At 39.7% G+C, this 17,006-nt stretch overlaps 1 protein-coding gene across 1 annotated transcript in view; it reads left to right on the top strand.

The window, feature by feature from the left end:
* tango6 (transport and golgi organization 6 homolog (Drosophila)) overlaps positions 1-17,006 on the top strand; it is a 31,396-nt gene that overhangs the window by 7,414 nt on the left and 6,976 nt on the right. Inside the window, exons 6-15 of the mRNA XM_034878334.1 lie at positions 2,223-2,385; positions 3,324-3,391; positions 4,299-4,411; positions 5,371-5,547; positions 5,855-5,981; positions 7,442-7,645; positions 8,640-8,783; positions 9,544-10,035; positions 11,524-11,581; positions 11,747-11,905. Of these exons, the coding sequence (XP_034734225.1) occupies positions 2,223-2,385; positions 3,324-3,391; positions 4,299-4,411; positions 5,371-5,547; positions 5,855-5,981; positions 7,442-7,645; positions 8,640-8,783; positions 9,544-10,035; positions 11,524-11,581; positions 11,747-11,905 (1,705 nt within the window). The remainder of the gene's footprint in view (positions 1-2,222; positions 2,386-3,323; positions 3,392-4,298; positions 4,412-5,370; positions 5,548-5,854; positions 5,982-7,441; positions 7,646-8,639; positions 8,784-9,543; positions 10,036-11,523; positions 11,582-11,746; positions 11,906-17,006) is intronic.

A 17,006-nucleotide genomic window follows, 5' to 3' on the forward strand; every position in this document is an offset into this window, starting at 1 on the left:
GTGGAGGCATGAACGCTGACCTTAACTGAGGCAAGTGAGGCCTGCAGTTTTTTGGACGTTGTTGTGGGGTCTTTTGTGACCTCTTAGATGGGTCGTCGCTGCGCTATTGGGGTAATTTTAGGCGGCCGGCCACTCCTGGGAAGGTTCACCACTGTTCCATGTCTTCGCCATTTGTGGATAATGTCTCTCACTGTGGTTTGCTGTATTCCCAAAGCTTTGGAAATGGCTTTATAACCCTTTCCAGACTGATAGATCTCAATTACTTTCTTTCTCAATTGTTCCTGAATGTCTTTGGGTCTCGGCATGATGTGTAGCTTTTAAGGATCTTCTGGTGGACCTTACTGTGTCAAGCAGCTCCTATTTAAGTGATGCCTTGATTGTGAACAGGTGTGGCAATAATAAGGCCTGGGTGTGGCTAGGGAAATTGAACTCAGGTGTGGACAACCCCAGTTATAATATGTTTTAACAAGGGGGGCAATCACTTTTTCACACAGGGCCATGATGGTTAGGAATCTTTTTCACTTTTAATAATAAACACCTTCATTTACAAATTGCATTTTGTGTTTACTTGTGTTGTCCTTGACTATTGTTTAAATTGGTTTGATGTTCCGAAACACTTAAGTGTGACAAACATGCAAAGGAACAGGAAATGAGGAAGGGGGCAAACACTTTTTCACACCACTGTATGAGCTGCCAAAAACAAGTGTGTTCTTTTTATAAGCAAGGACCATTGAACAGTCAGACAGAACAGGTATCACAAAAACTAAAGTTATAATAAAACCAACTTCCAATAAAACATATCAGTACTTTCCCGTGATCTCTGAGTTAATGACCCCTGAGATGGAAAACTCCGAGGCCCAATCCCAATCTCTACACTCCGTTTATTCATCAACATTTGCTTTTAATTAACATTAAGAACTTACATGTTATAAGCTACTGTTGCCTTAGTCTTCAATGTGAATTTGCATGAGTTGATATTGGATTTCATCACTAAAAAAAAAGAAGTCAGACGGGGTATATACTCAAGCAGTTAGGCGATCAAATTGTTTATAAAACAAAACTCAGATCCGCTAAACCCATTCGACAGTGTAAACAAAGCTAAGCATTACATTTTTCACCTAAACTTACCATTGTAGATATCCATCACAGTTTATTATTATTACCCTTATAATAATAATAATAATACTAATAATAATAATAATAATTATTTATAAAGGACACAATGGAAGGTCCATAGTACAGTAAAAAAATAGACAATATTTACAAAACTATAGCATAAATACTATTCATCTTAATGAATAAAAGGTCTGCAACCTATACCTGTAATCTAGAAACAGGAGCGCCGAGGTCTCCACACTGTAGATGTAAACCTGAATGAGCTAATATCAGTGTTTAGGCTAAGAAACGATCATCAGTAATGTGGATATCATGACGTGGGTAAAGGCAAATAATAGAACATTTACAACAGTCTGGTACGTTCAGGAAATGAAATCACTTTACCGTAATGCAGCCTTTACATCCAGCAAAAGACAATATATATTTCGAAAGTGATAAAGAAAGAGAAAAAAATACTATATTACTATATCCAAAAGATTACTATGTCCAAAATCTAAGACGATGCCTAGTCTCATATTATGATATTAATATAATATCAATATATTGCCTAGCTCTATCAGTATGTTTCTTTTTTCTGTAAGAACGCCACAAAAGCCAGAATTATAGTGGTGTACAGATTGATTTAAATAAAGCTACTTTCACATTCAAGCTATAGTGTGCATTTTCTGTGTCCCCCATGAGGAATTCTATGTAACAACAACAAAACTGTGTGCGCGTTCACATGATACAAGCATTCTGTGACAACCCCCCTCCCAAACGCAGTAGCTAGTAGCCAAGGATGACACAGAGGACTAAAAAAGCATGATGGCCTTTTCAGAAGAGTTCATTATCTTCACTTGAGTGTCTGCACGGGAAAGTCACCGCACGCCACAATCTTCTGAACATGGCACTAATGAGAAATACGGAGCGTTTTGTGGAGCTAATAGTCTTAATTAGCTTTGTAGCAACTCATTTAGCAATGGCTTGAATGTAACAGACAAATTAAATATTGACTTAATATCAAAAGGTTACGCATTAAAAGTTTAACAGAACCCATGCTAAATTTACGTGCAAGTTAAAATTTGTTCATTTGAAGTGTATTTGTTGATGTATTTGTTGTTGTCTAGATCGTTGACCTCCTGCACTTCAGGGACAAGCTGACAGCCCAGCAGTTTCAGCGTGTGGCCACCAGGGCGGTGCTCTTCATGGTGCAGGAGAAGCCCAGCTTTGCCCAGCAGTACTTGGTCACTCCTCTGCTCACACCTCTCCACCGCTGCACCACTGCTTCCAGTCAGTCACATGGCAATCCTATCCATACGTTTAAAATGTTCAACTCAAAGCATTTAGTACATTAGTACAAATAAAAGAGGAGTTCTTTGGTTCTAAAGACTAAAGTTGCACAACATTTTCCAGCTGTTTTAGTAAGATCTTTAATTTCTTAGAACATACGTTGGGAAAAGCTCCTTCTTTGTAGTAGTCCTGCGGACATTTTCCTTTTGTACTTTTACAGAATTGCTTTACAGAAACATGGTATATTGGCAATTATTTTGTTGTTATATATGAAATACGTTTTCAAGAGAAATGGAGTCTGTCTACAAAAAGGATATTACATATTTCTACATGCTATACAGTAGGGTTGAACGATTTTGAAAAAAAAAAATCTAATTGCGATTTTTCTGCCTGATATTGCAATTGTGATTCAAATTGCAATAAAAAAAAAAAAATTAAATCCTATGTTCAATATTCGCTGTGTAACAGATAAAACATGTCATGGAGCATTACAACATGAGACACCATGCTCTATATTCTTATATATGAGTTGCCATAAGCAACACTAAAATATCTTACTTTCCTTTAAACTGACATGTCTGAGATGCCCCAGTTTTATCCCTGCATTTGTAAGAAAAACAGTAAATATAATAAATAAGAGGAATAAAAAATGTTACACCGAACATTCAGCAGTATCTCACATTCTCCACAATTAGTTAATTGCATTCTTTCAAATGACAATTTGGATTTGAAAACGATTCATTGTTCAGCCCTACTTTTATAGGTCACGTATACTCAAGACACAAGATGTGCAAGTTGTGTTTATATGAATTTTCTACCAGGAGAATAGACCGTAGTTGTTGTCCTGCTAGCTAACATTACCTTGTCTCAAACACTGCAGATGGATGATGCGTTATATACCAACAGGGCTGAACACTGTGGGTGTGTGTGTTTTCCAGATGAGGGGCATTTCCAAGCTGCTGTGGAGGAGTGGGAGCTGACTCGTTGTGTGAATGATGTTTACAAGGTGAGGACACCCAAAGGCATCCACTAATCACTACACTGAGTATGTGTAAATGCAAGTGTACATGTACATGTTCTATACAGATATGACAATATTCTGTATTCGATACAGGTCATGTACCTGATTTTTGTTTGGATATTCCCAATAAGGCCTTTTTCCGGATATAGCATTTTTCACATTAATAGGAATACGCCACCGTTTGTTGAAATAGGGCTTATCACGGTCTCCCTAGTTGTAGAAAGGTGGACCTACGCATTTTTTGTCTCAGTGCATGCATTGTCTTAGTCTGGTGCAAAACCGGCAGCGCCGCCGCTAGCTTAGCTTAGCGTAGTGAATGGAATCCTATCTTGCCGGTTAGCATGTTGTGAGTAAAAGTGAGCCAAAAAAAACGTAATTACTTCTTGTGGCCTGCATATTCCCAACGAGTACAAATACCAATGCAGATAAAGACTAGACAATTTCCTAGGCTGATATTGATTTGGGACTATATTGCGTGGAAACATGTCTAAACTAAACTAGAAAAGATCATTCACGTTTTTATTTTGTGTAGGATAGACCACTGCAATGCACTTCTTAATGACGTTCCCCAGAAGTCCATTAAACAGTTGCAAGTCATTCAAAATGCTGAGGAGAGAGCAAAATACTCCAATTCTGAAATCCTTGCACTGGCTTCTGGTTGCATTTAGAATCAATTTCAAGGCCCTTGTAATTGCCTAGCGATTTGTGCGCATATCCAAAAACCTGTTTTGATTTTGAAATATTGTCATATTCTGAATAATAGTGGCATATTGGTGTGCATGTGAACATAGTCACTGATGTTCCCTGCTGTATTTTTCTTACTAATACTTTATGCCTCTCACAGTGTTTTTGATGTCATTTCCTTTGCTCTTGTGCCTCTTGTTGCTATCAGATCTGGGTGGTTGGAAACAGTCCATCACCTTGTCTTCTCAAAGCCCTACAACAAGTTCTTCCTGTTATCTTCACACTCTTCTGTTTCACCAAGCAGAATGTCTCTCATCTACGGTAAGGTTTTCTGGGTTATTAGCTGTACATTTTCATGTACAAGTATCTCAAAAATAACAAATAAAACATCCTTAACTTTACAATAAGTGTTGCAGCCATCCAAGAAGAACTGTACCATGTTTGAGCCCGTTAACTACAAAACATGTATTTTTTTAATCGTTTTTGGCACTTTCTAGATTGGTTTTCCAGTCATTAGTTTTTTTTTAATTTTATTTCATAGAATTTTTCAAAGGCATTTTACATACAAAAATGTTATAGAAGCAGACTTATTTTTAGTTCAGTGGACATAAACAGATAAATGGTATAAACATGTTACAGAAGTTTTATAGGTTTACAGGGTCCCACTGAAGAGAGAGAAATATATATATATATTTACACAGACATACACTTTAGTTAGACAGTCATTAGTGTTCATTTATTTCAGTACAGTGTGTCCTTACTGCACAGCGCTGTGGAGATAAGTCTGGCAATGCAAGACTAATTCAAACTCACACACTGCTCCCAATACTCAATAGAGCATCGAAATGGATTAATCTGGTGCTGGACACAACAAATTCACTATTGTCTCCTGTTTGAGTAGTATTTGGTTAAAACAGTGGCCAGCAATTAAAAAAAAATAAGATTTTGTCATCAGTAGAAACCTATTGTCTTGGGACTGAGTGCCACAGACAAGATGGAGAAGTCAAAGAATTGAGAGACGGACTGACAAAATGTTGTTGTTGTTGTTGTTTTTGTTGCCAATAACGTTTTTCCATTTTGGAGACATTTTGAAACAGTTCTCACTAAAAAAAGAGTGAAATATATGAATAAGCAAGAAAACCGACACTGTTTTTACCATGATGAATGACAGGGCCTCTAGCCAAAAGGCTATCTGGCAAGAAATGTAAAGTATACATGAATCCTAGTCAATCTGCTCTAAAGTAAGACTGAGCTGTTTGAATCTGCTCTGTGCTCAACAGCGCCCCCTGTCAGGAGATTTTGCTGTGGTACCTGAGCCACATTGAGACGCTTGCAGCCCTTTCAGCACTGAGGCAGCTTGCTGGTCTGCAGGGAGACAAGAACGAAGTGGCGGCAGACTTCCACTTCTCCCCGGGCAGTGATGGAGGAGCCAGACTCGGCTCCAAAGAGAGCTGCAGGTAACTGATACTCGAAATGCTTGTGACTTATCTGTTTCTATATATGTGTAATGGACATGCTCTGATCTTTGTGAAAGAGCACTGTCTTAACCGTATATTGTGTTGTTAAGAAAGGACACTTGGGTTAAAAACATGATGCACAATGCAGAATATGTCATCTCTTTTTTAACATGTCTTGGGCCAATCAGCAACAGTTAAAGAGCCACACTTTATTTATCTCATTCCACTGCGATGATGACTGTCAGTATAACTTACGTCTCTTCAGTCCTCCAGTGTCTTCCAACACTTCTCTCTTCTTGTCTCCCAGTGAAGAGGACGATGCTCTGTATGAGAAGCTGTCAGGAGAACAGTGGAGGCTGGAGTGTCTGATGCAGCTGCTGGCTGAACTCAAAGACTCTGACCTGCCCGGAGACTTCTTCCTGGACCTTCTGCAGGTAAGGTCTACACTAGTTTCCCATTGCCAGACCTATCTCCACAGCGCTGTGGAATAAGGCATGGCTACACCAAAGATACAATCCAGGATAAGAGAAAAAAAAAAACTCTGCGTTGTTTGCATTTCTTTAAACTACTCCCAGTTGTTTTTGACTGTTCACACAATACAGGAAAGTGAGCTTTTTAAAGTAGCTGGGTAGTTAAACATCATTTACTTATACTAGTGTATTAGCAGTCTATTTAGGGATGTAAAGGGATGAAAATTTATGTCTGACATTAAACCCAGGAAATTTTAATTACAACTCCAACATGAAGTTAACTATGAAGTATTTGACGTTACATGTAAAGTTGAATGTGGTTCTGAAATTTAAGCAAATAATAATAATGCACATTAATAAGCATCTGTTACACTGTACAGTGTAACACACCTTTAATAGCTAAACATGTGGTTCTACAGGCTAGTCTGTTTACTGGCGATTGCACGTTGCTAGCAAACACAACCTGAATATCAACACGTGGCTCACATTACTATTAAACAAGCTGCAGATCGATCAGCTGTGCAATAAGAACCACAGCAACAGCAATGTTATAATTGTGATAATATATCTCTCTCTCTCTCGCTCTCTCGCTCGGTCTTGTAACACGGGCTAAACTTCCACATCGTAGCAGAACACTAATTGAAGATAATGAGACAGTTAAAACCATGACAATTGAGCAAGTTAAAGAATAGTTTTAACTTATGTTCTGGTCTACCCACATCACTTCAACAAAACGGGAGAGAAAAAGAAAAAGGACAAAGAAAAAAGGTCTGCTGCTACAGTGTGTCTTTTTCTCCTGTCTAATCGGCGTGCGCCTGCGTGGCAACTTCAGGAGCCTTGGATGAAGCTGGGAACAAATAAACACACGCAATAACAATGATATTTTAAATGAAAACAGTAATTGTTACGGTCAACATTTCTACCAGGGTTTACCGTTACACTGGTAACTGTTACATCCCTAGTGTACTTCTTCCACAGCAATTCAGCTAATTGGCCCCAAAACATCCAAGTTAGAAAGTAAATGCTATAAACTTATTCTTTGCAAGTCTTTACAATCTTTCCCTAAAATAACCAAGAAAGCCTGCCTTGCTGCACTATCCCAACAGTTTTTTCAGAACTTGCCATTTTCAGCGTGTAGCTTGGTAGCTCAAAGTGATTTTTGTTTTTTTTCCGAAGCGAAGGGATTTTGAGATCGACAAAACACAGAGAGTGGAAGGTGAGGGACGCGTGGGTTAGCCATGCACCGGATGTCAGGCAATTATCCTGTAAAACATGATGCAATCTAGTGTAACAAAATACTCCCCATTGTGTTTATTTAGAACTTTGTGGATATTTTGAGGTTGTAGTGTGTGCAAATTATATTTTTATTGTACAGTGTTTCAGTGCTTTGTTGACAGTCCATCATTTACTTGCTTCTCTTGCAGGAGCTGGCCAGCTGGGCAGCTGCAGCAGACGAAGAAAAGAAAGATGAACAGGAGTTGGACGTCTCAGCCATGACACTCCTGGAGGTGGAGCAGCAGCTGCTGGGCCCAGCTGCGAGGCAAGGCCAGAGACTCGCTCTGCTTCAGGTGTTGGCTGTGATGGTCGAGTGTGTGCAGCATACTGTGCTGCTGAGGAAAACCTCACAGGTGAGTGGAGAGATATGCACCCAGCAGGAGGTGCAGCAATCCTAAATATGCACACACAAAATTGCCGTTATGTTATCTGTTTCTTGTTTTAATTTCCACTGCTAGTTAGAGTTTGGTTAAAATCACAAAATCATTTTGACAGCGTTTTGACGCAATGCAAAATATCCCAACTGAAGGTGCAGGAAGCTTTGTTCGTAATGGTCACACATGCGTACTTGATTGTAGTAAAAAGTAAGGCTGGAAGTAAACAGTTAAGAAAACCTAACAATATACTGTAGATGACTTGGCTTGTTTTTGTAGAACTGCACCATGTACAGTACATGCAGGGATCTGGCCTGGTTACAACAGCCTTTGTGCCCTAAATTCATGTCTTGTGGTGACATGAATTTAGGGCACAAAGGCTTTTTGTTAAAAGATTACATCATTTTATGACAGATGTTGCAGGGGATATTGCACTTTTATGTTGAAAATGGTCTTAGAGAATAATTTGTGTGTCACGTCCTACCCTCTGTTAGGTGTTAGTTCATGCTCCTGGGATTACATCTCTCCGTCTACCACATATTTCAAATTCAAATGGGTCTGTGTTCTTGTGGGACTGTTTGTAATGGAAGCAGGCCACATTGAGTCATGCTGCCACACAAAAATAGCCTAATTGCTTCATTTCTAGTAAGGGGGATGTTACTAGCGTTACAGGTGTTGGCTGTCTGTCTGGCTGCTATTTTAGGACCAACAAGCATTCCCTAGCCTAGATAAAGAAATGAGCTGATAAACTGGCCTCACGTCACTGGATGATGTCTTATTTTTAGATATCTTACCTTTAGAGGACTGAATGTTTTCTGGGAATTTTCAGAAAAGCTTTGAAAAGATGTCTTAGTACTTCCTGTTAAATTTAGCCCTAGTTTTAATTACTTATTTCATTTAATTTTAGATACATTTTAACCCCTGGATCTCTTACTGTTTATTATGTGTCTCCATGATTCTGTACTTTCTCCAGGTGGTGGGCTTCATGGTGTCCCTGCTTCAAAGGGCCTGTGTGGGTCTGGATCCGGCCAATGGTCAAAATCGTGGGAACCCAGTAGAAAGCCAGACACTGAGCATGGGGATGGGCATAGTGGCCACTATACTGTCTGGATCTCAGGTACTCACAACTGAAAACTCCACATATTAACGTGTTGCTTTTCTACCTTATGATGCATGTACTGTGTTTTCTATGCAATCGGAAACTGGGAACTTATAGCTGATGTTCACTTACATGTGTGTGTGTATATACTGTATATACAGTGTATATATGCATAACAATTACTAATTAAGACTTGATAACTACCATTTTTTTAGTTTTTTTAATTATAGGCTAGTGTTATCTTAGAGATTTGTAGGGCCGTGGCTTAATTTTAAATGATTTTGACAATGTGGATTAGGTCATTCTAATTCAATGTCCGCCCACTATGGGATGAGATTACAGTAAGTCAGTAGATAGCAGCAAGTTGAAGAGTACGATAAAGGTTGTTGGTGGGATCCAATGCAGATTACATCCACGACGTTCCACTTCGGGGATTTTTACAGGTGCCGCCGGAAATTCCACAGGATGTCTTTTTATTCTATTCTATTCTGTGTTCTATTGTTAACTGCTCCTCAGATCTCTGCAGGGTAAATCCAGACAGCTAGCTAGACTTTCTGTCGAATCTGAGTTGTCTGTTTCACGACTTAAACAACCTTTGAACATACACGTTCCATTCAAACAAGTTCTTTCCCAAGGCTGTTTTGTAGAGGCACTGTTGCTCCGTCCGGCGCATAGGACTTGTGGTGTGAACTTCTCAGACTCTCCTCTGCAGTAATGTGGAGGCGGTAAGCACACCCTGCTCTTTCCCATTTCAACCTCTCCTCTTTTAATATTACAGCTTAGTGCAGAGGACTACTCTTCAATGGCGAGACTGCTCCCACCACTGGAGATGCTGTCTCAGAAGCACCCCGAGGTGGTCATCCAAGAGTTGGCATCCAACCTCAGAGCTATCATTGCCACTCACGGTGCCTACTGGCCTGAAAGCCTGACCGATATTGCTCAGCCCTCCAGAAACCCAGAAACAACAGCAATGAACAACAGTGTGTCTTTTGGGAAAAAGCAAACTACGCAAACTGAAACAAGCGACTCACAGACTAGTCCGCATTCGTCTCCCCCAGACAGTAATTCACCTAGCAACACTCGCATCAGACACCCAGCCACCTCTGGAAGGTCTGCAGCAGCAGGCCCTCCTACTAAGCCCTTTTCTGATTGGCTGCTAGAAGCATGTGACCCGGACGTGCCGACCAGAGCGTTTGCCCTGAGGGTCCTGACCCAGATGATGCGAAAGGAAAACCCAGAGGCCGTCCAGGCACAGGAAAAGGTCCTCATGGTGGGTTGCTTAGTTATGTACTTCAACTTTTTTGTTTTGTTTTAGCATCTAGTCAGTTATGATGCTCTGTAAATATTTATAAACAAGAGAACTGAGAACTTACTTGATCAGACTTCATCTTTGGTCAACTCTCACTTTCAAATGTGCATGGTGACAGCTTGATCCCTCTGCGCAATATGTAGTTATTACCCACATGCTAACGGTGACGTCACGTCCTCTTTAATAGTTAAATTAGCTTGAAGGAAGGGGAATGTCAGCATAACTTATGACTGTGATTAGAGAGAAAATAGCAATATGTGCAATATACAAAAGAAAATTTAGCATCTTCATACTTTATATGTATTTCATTGAACCTATAGCGTTTGTAAAGGGTAACAATGCAGGGGACTGAAGATTTATTTTTATGGTCGTCTGGCAAAAAATTGTTAGACCTGGTTCACATTTTGCAGCAATATTGCAATGCAAAATTCGCTCTGATACTTTGAGAAACGGCTGTGCACGATTTTAGTGTCTGATGAGCCTTTGAACAAGCCTTCTACCTCCTGGATTGTAGTCAGTTATCTCAGGTTATCTGAAGAAACACAAATGCTATTCTTGGTCTAAACGTTTGACTTCGAAATTAAAGATTTTCTCATTTGCTTTAATAGCATTCTAAGCAATTATTCTAAGAACTGGGTCAAGATGCTTCCACATTGCCTTCAGCGTTTAGCCATGTTGGATGTTGCTTGGTTAAAACTGTCTCCATCTGTTGCCTTAGCCACCTATTAGACATTGTGCTATTGCTGCATGCACTGTAAGTGTGCACCAGTAGCGTGCAGGTAGCAGGATATCTGTGTCTCCTGGGACATTATGGGCAAACATCTATAATAAATGAGGCGGTTGAGCCTTTTTTTCCCAGAGGGAGCAAGAGGGGTGTGCTCTAGGGACTTGTTAAGGTGGTATGCGCAAGAAAGGAGTACAACTAATTTAGTATTCTCTCTAGTCACAACCCCCCGCCTGTGTGCACCATAGATAACCTTCAACCCCCTACTGTTACAGAAGAAACCCTTTTATTGATTTCCCCCCTTTTTTGTCTTGTGGTTGGGCTAAATTCTCCAATATTCTAGAGGCTAACTCTCATATGTTCTATGCTACCTCTATACTTTACCCGAAACTCCAACACATTCTATCCAGAATGTCTAAGAAATCCCTTGTTTTTCCAGTCCCTCATCTTCCCCTTACCCAATCAAACCTATATCTTCAAGGACCCCTTTAAGTACCTGGGGGTAACGTTTTCATTATTCTCTTTGATAGTGGGTCATATTGTTTTTAATGTATTCGGTGCCGTGCCAGTATTGATCCTCTTTCGTTCGTCTGTAAAATTCCATATTGCTGACATTTTTTATTTTTTTCACACACAAATGGTAGAATATTCCCAGAAAACAGGCTGTATTAACTATACACCAGTCTATGTGGTGATTAATCATGCTAATGGTGTGTCTTCTCCAGCTCTTCTTAGAAAACCTGGAGCATGAAGACTCATTCATCTACCTGTCAGCTATTCAAGGTAAAATAATGATGCACCTTGGCCCAATGTGATGTTATCATTGATTTTTATGATTATTGATCTACATGAACAGTCTGTTTAACACACCCATGCTATTATCTGCCTAGCTGAAGTGGTTGTCAGTAACTCTTGAAAACAAATGGACTGAGTATGACCTGTCTTTAGGGTTGTCTGCATTGGCTGATTCCCACCCAGAGAGGATTCTGGCTAGGCTCCTAAAAGACTTTCAACATGGTCCCTCGCTTCCTACATCCAACAAGGAGCACTCCCTGGAAACCCGCCTGAAAGTGGGAGAAGTCCTGATGAGGGCGAGCAGGGCTATGGGTGAGTATCATCAGTTGGCTGTTCACATTAATGCTTGTATGACTAGACCTGTTACGATATTCAGTTAACTTGATACCCATTTCCTGACCCCTAAAAAGACACCAATTCATGTGACATATACTGTATATTACGCTCCATGTATTCTCTCATTGCCTGACCTATCTCCACTGGGATGTGGAGTAAGGTCTGGCCACGCCACACATACATTCTAGGATAGGAGAAAAAAAACATTCTGGGTTGTTTGCATTTCTAAAACCAGTCACACTCACCAAGGGCGGTGCTAAGCTCCTGACAAAGGGACAGTGGCTCTGCAAAATAGTCTTGGGATGTACCCAAGATGCACCCCGCAAAAGAAAGCGCCACATGTAATATTTTAATTAAGTTTTCTGTACACAATACAGTAACATGAGCTATTTAAATGATTACATATAGCATATATTTTGCTCTTACCAGTGTACTTAGTCCACAGCAATCCTCTTCAATATATTCCACAACATCCCAATTAGAGAGTATGCCATAAACATATTCCTTGTAAATCTTTAAAATCATACCTCCGATAGAACCAAGCAGGCCTGCCTTGTTGCACTATCCAAATTTTCTTCAAAACCAGCCATTTTCCGCCTGTAGCTTGCTTGCTTGAAGTTTGTTGTCGTTTCCCGAAGTGAGTGGAGTTTGAGAATGGCTACACATGGTGAAAGGTGAGGGAAATCAATGTCAGGCAACTTTTCTGGAAATGTATCCAGACTAGTTATCACAAGGGATAGTTTAGCATTTTGGGAAATCCACTTATTTGCTCTCTTTTTAATAGTTAAGTTTAAAGATTGATGCCACTCTCATATCTGTGGAAGTGTGGATGTCCGTCCAACCATCCATCCATCCATCTGTTAGTCCATCCCCGGGGTCCATTTCCAGAGCCTCTCACTTGCTACGTTATCTTTTCGTGTTGGGTCTGTTTTTGCCCGATTAGCTTGCATCTTAAAAAGTCTAAAATTTCAAAATTGACGTATCTGAAGCCTACTGCTTTTTATGCAAGAAAGCAATTGAACTGGGAACGTTGGGCGGGAAGGCGCTTCAAGCAACGGCAATGAAAGGATACACTTCCTGTCGCCTAAATGGGCGTGGCATTGTTTGAAAGTGCATGATCGTTGTGTAGATGAATGAAAAGTTATATTAGTTTAATTTATTAAATTGCTTTGCTAACAGATTTACACAGCTAAAAGACATACTTGGTATAACAGAAATTAGTGTTGTTAGGGCGTTCACAAATGCTTGTAGTTTATCGCTGCTTATCTGTGTTGCCAGCTCAGCTTTGAGTATAGTAAGACCCACATTGCTAGAGTAATGTGTTAAGAGATTTTGTCGCTAAAGCTGAATGTTGTTTGCTTTTTAAAAGTCCTCAAATCACTTTTAACCCTCATGTTGTCAAATTTGACACGTTTTCAGTTTATCACAAAAATGCTTCTTCAAATAGTAGTAATAATAGTGTTGAAATAAACACAATTTTTATCACAATTACTACCATAAAGGTCTCTTCTTTACAGTGCTGTATTAACGAGTCATAGTTACCGGGAGGTCATATTGTTGCAGATGCATCGTTTCATTTCAAGTGTTGCGTTAACTTCGTCTCGCTCATGTTAACGCTATCACTAAACTGTCACAAGCCAAAGCATAACTAGTTTTGTGTAGCAACTAATGTAATAACTTCAATTCATATAGCGCATTTAATGAAACCCGAGGACGCTTTACACAACTACAGGGGCTCAAGAGAAAGGAAAAGAGTAAGCCAACACAACTAAAAGGAATAAAACATCTATGCTAAATGTAAGGGGGACATAATTTAATGTTGGCCACTGACTTACAACCCTATTGCACAATCTAAAGTTATTTGATAAAATAGACATATTACATACCCAAGGGCCAATTCAGGGACGGTTTTTAAATCATTTACAATCCTGTAATCGTCCCCATCTGTCGAAAGCTCGACCGAGCGTGACTTGGGTGGCGCCCATCGTCATTCCCTTTAGCTTTTAGTTGTTCTTCATTTATTTCCTTTTTTTCTGTCGGCAATAACTACAACAGATAACTTCTTAAAGCAACACTATGTAACTTTTCCCGCTTTGGTCCCCCTGCAGGTTGGAAGCGGAATTGTCCCATTATATCTCACTACGGATCCGCTACCCGATCTGGCAAACTTGCTCAGTGTGGTCATAGCTGGTAGAAAGCAGCAAATCAAATGCAGAAGTGCTGTTCACCCTGGTACGAGTTAATGAACCACTGAAACGTTTTTGGAAACTTTATTTTAAGGTACAAAAAGTTTAGCTAGTCTAGTTTTGCTTGGATTAAATTCAAAGACAATTAGGCCTATAAAGAAATTGCCTGCTACCTTTTACCTACATACTCACTTACACAGACTTTTCCACTGTTGCACCAAATTATATGTGACCTATCAGACTATGCCATCTACTTGCCGAAAATCCTTATCTCACTAAAAGAACATTGACATTTGGGCTTGTTTAATTATGTATACATATTTGTTTGCATAATTATTATTATTGAATTAATAATAATGTCTGTGGTGGACAGCTATTGGCATGGAACCACCAAACCACAAAAGCCACAGTGCAGGCCTGTTTTCCATGCAGATCTCTGTTCAGAAGGGACCCTGTGTATCAGAACCTTTCTCTGATTGAAAACCCTGTTTTGTTTTTTCTTAGCTCTGGTTTTATCTGCCAGATTGCCATCGTACCATTTCTCTGGAACAATCAGGGGGTTTATATCCTTGCTGAGAGATTGGATAGACCTTCAGTTTGCTGCACAGACATCCAGAGAGCCTCTGTGTTGTCCTGAACCCCCCGTGTGGCCAAGATTTGCCTTTTGCCAGGCTGTCATTTGTAAATAAGAAGTTGTTTTTAATTGACTCGCTTGGTAGAGTTGCAGAGAAGCACTTGAATAGTCCTGTGAGCTTCTATAGTGTGCAATGATGGGCAGAACATATACTAAAAGAGAAGAACTCTACACCAAATGATGTTCCCAATACATAAAGTTAATAACATATACAGTAAGGGTGTGTGTGTGTTGGGTTTGTGCGTGTGTGTGTGGTTTGAATAGTGGGATTCTAAGGAAGTGGTTGAAATTCTAAAAGTTTTCTAGGAGAAAATAAATAAATCACATGCACGTTTTGGATCAAGCATATATATATACCTAGCTCTAACACACACACACACACACACACACACGGGTCAAGCAGGTCTTACTAACACTAGCCAGTCAACTGGTTGTCTCCTCTCCATGGAGCTCCCTGGCTGTCCTCAATGCTGCTTGGCAGGGGCAGCTGTAGTCTGCAGTTGGCTCTGTTCTTTGTATGTTTGCCCATGTAACAGAGCTTGTTGAACTGAGTATGACTACACTCTGTAATTAACAATATCAGTCTTATATCAAGATGTGGATTTCAATGGCAGGATTGCATTTAAAGCTCCTTCTCTGGTATCCACGCTGCTCTCTGAAATCTCGTTCTCTTTCCAAAACTCAGACTGCTACACTACTCGCCTTCCTTCTACAGTAATCACCTTGTCTCTCTTCGTCTTTGCTTTGAGTTTTTTGGCATCTTTCCGAGATGTGATTTTTCCATTTGGATATGTACTGTAGCTTGAGGCTTATTTCTACAAATCAGGGTTGTAGTAAACTAAAACAAAAATAGGTGAAAAATGTTTTTAGTAAACTAAAACTGTATAAAAACTAAAACCTTCAATTACAGTGGTATCACACTTCTTAGCCTCCCTGGTAAGGTCTACTTCAAGGTGCTATAAAGGAGGGTTTGGCTGATAGTTGAACCTCTGGTGGAATAGGAACAATGCAGAGCAGCAAGTTTTACTTTCATTCACTCACTCCAAACTTTTTTTCCGCTGCTCGATTACCGTTTTTTGCTGCATGTTTGACTACCTGCAGTTTGTGATCTACAGAATAGGGTTTTCTTTTTGGGGGCATTTTGTTTGTGTTTAGTCTTTCTCACTTGTATTTAGGGGTATCATATAGTTGTCACAGACCTAGAGCGCCTTCTCGCAGCTGTGGACGGTAATGTTTTCAGAATGAATTAACATTTTTAAACATGGCAAATTATATATATTTTGATATATAAGTTGCACCTGACCATAAATTGCAGGACCAGCCTAATTATGAAAGAAAAAGTGACTTAGAGTACGCAAAATACGGAAAGACTATCAGCTCCACACAACACACTCTGCATTCCTCAGTTTGGCTAATCGTCCGACTTTCACGCCTAGGGAGCTTTCCAATGTCAGGACAAATGTATAATATAGAGGTTAGCGGCCCAGTCGTTGATATACAGTTGAAGATGTGTGTGTGTGTGAAATATGCTCACAGTGGCAATGCTAACATGCAAATATGTTGACCATGCTATCCATCAGTTTAGCATGCTAGCATTTGCTAATGAGCACTAAATGTAAAGTACAGCTGAGACTGATAGAAATGTCATTAGTTACGAACTACAGCTAATTGCCCTCAGCAGTAACACCGTGAATCAATCCATTAACTCATAATGTAGTTCATTCCATTGTAATCCTTCCAGTAGTTGTAGAGACATTTCACAAAACCCCCTCAAATGTGTTATATATAATTTTGCACGTACCACTTTTCAGTTTTTTATTTGCTAAAAAAGTTTATAATATACAATGGATTTCGTTCCACTTCACAATTGTGTCCCACTTGTTGGTGATTCTTCACAAAAAATAAAAATCGTATATCTTTATGTTTGAAGCCTGAAATGTGTCAAAAGGTTGAAAAGTTCAAGGGGGCCGAATACTTTCGCAAGGCACTGTAGTCTAGCTAGATGTCTGGATTTACCTTGCAGATATCTGAGGAGAAGTTAACCATAGTCCTCATAAATCCACCAGAGTTTAAAATTCCAACACAAAGAAAGCGTAAGGAAACTGACATCGGCATAAATATATGCACCCTGCAGAATTTCATGTGGTACCGGAGCAATCCCGGAAGTGGAACGTCCGGGATATACACTGTGTGCAAAATTATTAGGCAAGTTCTATTCCTGAGAATTTATTGTATTGTACTGTAACAAATGCATTGC

This window comes from Etheostoma cragini, chromosome 8, assembly GCF_013103735.1.
Source record: "Etheostoma cragini isolate CJK2018 chromosome 8, CSU_Ecrag_1.0, whole genome shotgun sequence".
NCBI classification, from domain to species: domain Eukaryota; kingdom Metazoa; phylum Chordata; class Actinopteri; order Perciformes; family Percidae; genus Etheostoma; species Etheostoma cragini.